This window comes from Cetorhinus maximus, chromosome 10, assembly GCF_964194155.1.
Source record: "Cetorhinus maximus chromosome 10, sCetMax3.hap1.1, whole genome shotgun sequence".
NCBI lineage: Eukaryota > Metazoa > Chordata > Chondrichthyes > Lamniformes > Cetorhinidae > Cetorhinus > Cetorhinus maximus.
In genome coordinates, this window is record NC_135888.1 from 94,149,820 (window position 1) to 94,157,006 (window position 7,187).

General features: G+C 48.1%; 1 protein-coding gene across 1 annotated transcript in view; it reads left to right on the forward strand.

The window, feature by feature from the left end:
* Nucleotides 1-6,359, forward strand: part of LOC144685340 (uncharacterized) — a 156,351-nt gene extending 149,992 nt beyond the window's left edge. Inside the window, exons 16-18 of the mRNA XM_078549748.1 lie at nucleotides 1,770-1,993; nucleotides 2,889-3,056; nucleotides 6,256-6,359. Of these exons, the coding sequence (XP_078405874.1) occupies nucleotides 1,770-1,993; nucleotides 2,889-3,056; nucleotides 6,256-6,359 (496 nt within the window). The remainder of the gene's footprint in view (nucleotides 1-1,769; nucleotides 1,994-2,888; nucleotides 3,057-6,255) is intronic.
* The last annotated feature ends 828 nt before the right edge of the window (nucleotides 6,360-7,187 follow it).

Below are 7,187 nucleotides of genomic sequence, written 5' to 3' on the forward strand. Positions count from 1 at the left end.
CCAGGAGTAGCACCAGGCATACCTAAAAATTAGGTGTCAACATGGTGAAGCTCCAACACAGGACTACTTGCTTGCCAAACAGCAGAAGCAGCATGTGATAGAGCTAAGTGATCCTGGTGGAATTTAATTTCAATTAATAAAAATCTGGAATGAAAAGTGACCATGAAATCATGTTGATAGTTGTGAGAACCTATCTCATTCACTAATGCCATCATTACCTAGTGTGGCCTACATGCGACTCCAAACCCTCAGCAATGTGGTTGACTCTTATCTGCTCTGTGAAATGGCCTAATAAGCCACTCAGTTGTTTCAAACCGTGATGGAGTCAAAAAGGAATGAACTCCCTCCCTAAGCACTGTGGGTGTACCAACACCACATGGACTGCAGCGGTTCAAGAAGGCGGCTCACCACCATCTTCTCAAGGGCAATTAGGGATGGGCAATAAATGCTGGCCTAGCACGCGATACCCACATCCTGTGAACAAAAAAAATAATAATATGCCCATCAAAATCATAATTCCGGTGTATTGGGAAAGTGATCTCTCTTTACACATGCATTGAAGGTTTTTCTGCGAATAGCAAACAGGAGAAATCTTCTGCCCAAAGTTGCTAAGCTATTTGAAAAATGCAGGGCAACTGATTGTTACGTATAAGGACATAGGTACAGCACAAAACAAGCCTTTCAGACTAACTGGTTGGTGCTAAATAAAAGAAAACACAAATCAATGTGAGGACTAAAAATTAATCAGCCTAAATTCAAGAAATGCAGTAAAGGTATGAAATCATTTTCAGTGTGAGCTGTTATGTCCAAAATTAAATGATCAATTACTTATCAATAATTTTGGTGCAGATTTTGATGAAGGAGGGCATCTCATGGTGTGTCTTGTTAGAGCTTTTCTCTCACAGTTCACCTTATTTTTGCAAGGGTAACAGGGCACCTGAGACCTTAATGAATGATGGGATCCTTAACCAATGAAATTTAAGGATCAAGAGAGATATGACACAGAAGGAAATAGAATGAATTGGAGTCAAATCTATTGAGGAAATAGAAACAAAGAAAGAGGAAGAAAGATTGATTGAAGAGCAGAATAAAGAGACAGAAAGGAAAAGTAAGTTTCTTTTTAAATGTTAAATTTTAGAAGTCTTCAACAACAATTTACTGTAGGAATGAGATTTCACAGTTTAATTGTCCCCTTTCTAAGGGGCTGATCAATTCCTGAATTGATCGGCAGTGCAGAAACATAAATCTCCTTATTAACACTGTTAATTACCAGCAGTGACCTTTTTATTAGGCAATTAACGTGCAAATGCAGCAATTTCATGAAGCTCACAGCAAAGTTGAGTATAAATTGAATATGAGTTCCCACTCGCAAGGCTGATGAGGGAGTGACACAGATCATACAGCAACTTTGGGAGATTCACAGGATATCTCTTCCCTGACACAAGTTGATGGACAATTTACACATTTAATGACAGTGAGCAACATTAAACTCACTGTTATTTTCGCAGTTATTTAATCATTTTGTTGTTATTCTGCGGCCTGGTTCTCTGACACAGAAATGGAATTTGTGAAATTATTTGGATCTTTTTGATTTAGTGGCTTGCAAGCATCTCCGCTTTGATAATCAAAAAAGATGGTCATTGACTTCAATTGAAATAAAAATCCTGCTGCATGTGAGATGGACATCCCATCTGAATGTGTCAACTTCATGTTGGGCAGGTTAGGTTAAAATTACACACACTGGGCAAAATTTTGCCCTTGGCATGCAGGATCAACAGGGGTGAGCAGGGGGGCGGTGGGGCAACCGACTGCCGCCTGCAATTACGGCCCGTCCAGCGTAAGACGCAGCTGTGGAATGAGCGCAAAGGGGCGGGCAGGGGCGGGTGCTCAATGTCCACCAGTAACGGCCCGGCGGCCAATTCAAATGCAGCCTTGGCAGCCCTTGGAAGACTGCCACCAAAGGACGTGGAAGCCGTAATGGACAGCGTTGCAGGTAGACATGGCAGGTGGGAGGGCTGGTTGGCAGGGCATTCAGCCCCGCGTTTCTCCGATGAGTGCCTCGCTGCCCTCCTGGAGGAGGTGGCAGCTAGCAGAGAAACGCTTGTCCCCAGGGACGGGAGGAGGAGGCCCGCCCACCTCACCAAAAAGGCCTGGGAAGAGGGGGCATCCAGGGTCAGCAGTCGCGACATGGTGAGGCGCACATGGGTGCAGTGCTGGAAGCGCTTCAACGATCTGCTGCGATCGGGGAGGGTGAGTACCGTGTTGGCATGGGTCAGTGTGGAGAGCAGTTAAGAGCTGCCCAACCCCCCGTGGACCTCAGAGGTGTTAGAGTGTGAGTGGCAAATGTCAATGAGGCAGCATCTGGGCCCCCTTGTGAGCCCTGTCTGCTTGGACTGAGTGTCCTGCGGCTCCAGAGTCATGAATGCGCTGAGGCCTGCTTGGTCTTCCTCAGGTGTGGTTGGCCAGGCTGCAATGGCGCTGCAGATAGAGAGTGGACTAATCAATGCTCCTCTATCCTTTCAGGAGAAAACATCCCATAACAATGCAGAGAGGTCGCGTACTGGCAGGGGACCCCCGCACCTACTAATCCTCACTCATTATGAGCAGGAGGCCCTGGAGCTAGAGAGGCGCCATGCGCCTAGGTCAAGCAGCCGCAGTGAGGTTGGGGTGCCACAGGGAGGTAAGAGTGCAGAGCACTGAAGTGAGAATATCAGTAATTGCAACCATTCCACTGTAGTCTCTATATTGATATGAGCCTCGAACCTGGAATCCCCATTGATAATGGAAAGACGAGGGCAACCTGATGCATATCTCTGTCTCATGAGGCTGCCAGGCATGCACAGTAATAGTGCGACAACTTCATGACATGTCCTTGTTCTTTCTTTTAGGCTCACCGCCCCTTCGGGATGAGGAGCCTGAAGGCCCACCCCTGACCCCTGAGGACCACACTGATCAGAATGCATCTGCGTCACAACCGTTCTCTCAAGCAGGCACCCGTGCAGATACCAACACCTCAGTGGGCACAAGATTGCCGGCTACTATCTCGGTGCACATTGGTGAGGGCACTTCACACTTGCTTGAGGTGCAGGCGGAGGCAGAGAGTGCCCAGGGCGCCAGCAGCCGGAGGATGGCTGGATCCAGGATAATGCTTAGTTGATGGCTGATGATGTGCCTCTGGAGTCGTCCATGAGGCAGCAGATGCTGGACATCCAGCAGGGTGTGCGGGAGGATCTGGCAGAGATACATGAGGGAATGCGTGCCATGGTCTCCATTGTGGAGGAGTCCATGCAGAGCGTGAGCAATGTGTTGACCCTCATGGCTGAGCGCAATGCCTCCTCCATGGAGAGAGAGGCGACTCTCATGGAGAGGCTGCTCCAGGAACTGAATCAGGTGTTCTGAGGATGTGCTCAGACCTGCAAGCCCTCACACTGGCAATGACCTCAGGCGGTCAGTGTCAGTGTGGGAGATGGATTGGGCACCCAGTAACCCAGCTAGGTGCCCATCCATCAATAGTGAGCAGGGAGGTCCAGAGTGACCTCACGTTGGCGCACGGGCTGCCTGTCCTCTCAGGGCGCTCCAGATGATGGCAGCAGCTCCTCCGCCCCTCTGCCAGTGACCGTGGCATCCGATGAGGCTGCAGTGACTGGGGAGATGCCAGCCGTGGCACTGGCCGCTCCCTCCCAGGCGGGGCCAGCACAGGCTCCAAAGGTCAGAGGACGCCTGCCAAAGTCATCAAGGCCAACAGGACAGCAGAGTGAGCAGGCTGTCTCCAATGCTGGTGCCAGCAAGGGGGTGCACCTAGATGTAGCACCCATAAGTGAAAACTTAAAACACCTTAATCACAACATGGCCTGATCACGGATAATATTTGTTTCCCCCATTTTACCATTCAGTGTTTATTGGTGTGATGGAAAACACCGGTTAATGTTAATTTGTAGAATGTTTGCCAGGCACCAGTTAATTAAATGTGTTTTTGTGCAAAACTCTGGATGCTTCATTTGTTCTGCAGGTGCAGGGTAAGCTATGACGTTATGATGGACGTGTTTCTCCTTAAACTTTATTGAAATGGCACATAGTATGTGTTGTTGACCAAGGAACTGGTCCTGTCAGCTGAAGGAGAGTTGGATCAAAGAGTCCCGGCTGTCCCTGCCTCCCTGTAGGTTGCCCAGGTCAGCGTCTATCCCCTCAATGTTCTCCTGATCATCCTCGTCCTTGGACTCACTACTGGACTCATCGTCTATTGCCTGTGCAACTGCGTCAAGATCTTCTCCCTCCACTGTATCCCCCCTTTCCATTGCCAGATTGTGAAGGGCACAGCGTGCAACCACTATCAGTGACACACGATCTGGGCGGTATTGCAGTGCACCTCCTGAACAGTCCAGGCATCGGAAGCGCATCTTGAGAAGACCTATGGTTCTCTCTACCACAGCCCTTGTGGAGGCATGGCTCCTATTGTACCGCTGCTTGGCCTCCGTTCTTGGGTAGCGGAGCGGCGTCACGAGCCACCTTTTGAGGGGATAGCCCTTGTCACCCAGCAGCCATCCATCCAGCCGGGCTGGAGCACTGAAGAACCTTGCTACCTGGGAATGTCTCAGGATGTAAGCATCATGGGAGCTGCCTGGGTACCTTGCACAGACTTGCAGAATCAGCATCCTGTGATCACACACTATCTGCACGTTCATGGAGTGGAAGCCCTTCCTGTTGATGAAGGCACCGGACTCACCTGCTGGCAGCTTGATGGCCACATGTGTGCAGTCGATTGCACCCTGGACGCGGGGGAAGCCAGCAATCGCTGCAAAGCCTCTGGTTCGCTGTGTCTGACTGGCATCATCCCAGCGGTAGTGGATGAAAGTTAATACACGCCTGAACAGAGCGTCTGTCCCCAGCTTGACATAACTGTGGATATCTGATTGGGAGACTCCACACAGATTCCCCACTGAGTCCTGGAAGGAGCCGGAGGCACATAAGTTGAGGGCCACCGTGACCTTCAGCACCACTGGCATGGGGTGTTCACCCATATAGTCAGAGCTGATCTCAGGGCTGATCCTCTGACAAACATTGGCACATTGAGGTAGCTGCATCGCTGCCTGTAAACCCTGGCAACAGGATAATGGCATCTTCTGTGGCCCCTTCCGCCTTGGACTTCCTGTTGGCCCTGCACCCCTTGTGCCTGCGCCTCCCCTCCCGCAGATCGCTTGCCTGGAGGCTGAAAAGGGACACCCGGTCTCCTCCCCCTTCTGGCCCTCTCTTCCTCAGAGGAGGAGGTGCCTCCAGTGGAGACCACATTCCCCATTACCAGGGTAAGGGAAGGCTGTCTGATAACTGGAAGGCCCCAAGTGGTATGAATTCTCCGGGGGCATGGAGAACAAGACTGAGTCCTGAACTGAAGCCTCTTATTTCTGTCAATGCAGTTCTGAAGCGAAATGAAGATGTCCTGTTCACACAAGCAACCAGCAGCAAGTTATATCCAAACCTTCAAACTACTCGCATTTACAAGCCCCTTGACCCCTCTTATCCTACCCGTGGACGAGGTTTTTGAAATTGTGGCCTGCCCACCTGCCCATTTAGCCCATGCGACAGCCTGAAAATCGCACGGGCTACGTAAAGTCTGAGACAATTGGTGTCTAAAGGGCCTTAACTGGCCACTTAATTAATGGTGGGCGCACCTCCGTCTTCATCGGGCGCCTGCCTACTGAAATATCGCGGGAATGCGTGTTGACGTAGGCACGCTCGGCCAATGTCAACGTGCTTTATTTCACGCTTGGACGTGTCGGGCCCGGGCCTACAGGCCGAGCTAAAAATTCTAGCCACTGTTCCAACAGGAAACAAAACTGAACTAATTATTCGTTTGTTTAATGGGAGGTTTAACTCACCAATCATGGATTTATTTGAACAAAAGCAAAATATTGCAGACGCTGGAAATATGAAATAAAAACAGAAAATACAGGAAATCTGGAACTCAGCAGGTCAGGCAGCATCTGCAGAGAGGGAACCAGAGTTAAGATTTCAGTTTGATGACCTTTCATCTTCTTCTAACAAAGATAATAACTGTTCAGAAAAATTATGCACTTATTCTAAAAAATAGAAATGTCTCAGCATTCTGTTGTTCGATTCATTGCATGAAATTTACACTAATAGCTGTTTATTATATCACTGAAATTATCACTGAGATCTAAGTTTCAGCAGAAAATTAGTTTGATATTTGAACTTTATCTTTTAAGTGTCGTGTTCATTTACAGACATGTTCTGATGTAGCTTTAATCGCCAGGCGAGTAGATGGAGTGCAAACACTGCTGAAGACTGGCAATGATCCAGTAGCACTTGATCACCATGGAAACCCCAGCTTACACATGCTCTAAACTAATGCAAAGTGATGCTCAGTCCCTGAAGACAATACTAATGTTCCAAAAGTGAACAGATTCATTCATTCGAAATGTTGTTACAATATTTTAATATTTCCATGGGCAGAATTTTAGAGTCCTGCTCTGGGTGGTGTGGCTGGGACCAGAGAGCTGCCAGCCATTTGACTGACCAGAGGATCTCGGTCGTGGTGCTTCCTTCCCAAATGGGGTGGAAGTCTCACCCACTTGGCACTCAAGGCCCCAAAGGAAATTAAATTGCTGCAGAGTAAGATTAGGCGGGAGTGGACTTGTGCTTCTGCCTACGCCACTTGCTCATTCACCATAAAATTCTTCTCCATATGTTTTTTAAATGTTTTTACAGTAGTATGTTAAATAATGCATGCACTACCTTGACATATAATTTTTTTTGCCTGATTCTTTTATGTAGTATAGCCAATGAGTATTACTATTTTACCGACGGAATACCTAAGCATCCAATGAGGGATAAGCTCCAGAGCCCAGATGTTCCAACTGGATGTAAGCCCCTAAAATGAGCAGAAAAGAATGGGAGGAGGTGTCACCAATGTTAATGCCATTAGTAAATTCTGTGTACACTGAGACAGGACAGGAAGACATTTTATGACCAGATCAGGACCTTCCAATCATACCATCTTCTATCTATGAGTTGCACTTACTCATATCCTTATTTGTCTGTTTTAAAGTATTTTCAATGCTCAGCATGCATACTATTAAGGAGCAATTTACACTTTGGACTCCCAGCCTTTACTTTGAAGAGTTCTTTCACTCATATTCTTGGTCAATTTCGACCTAAGGATCCTTACCATC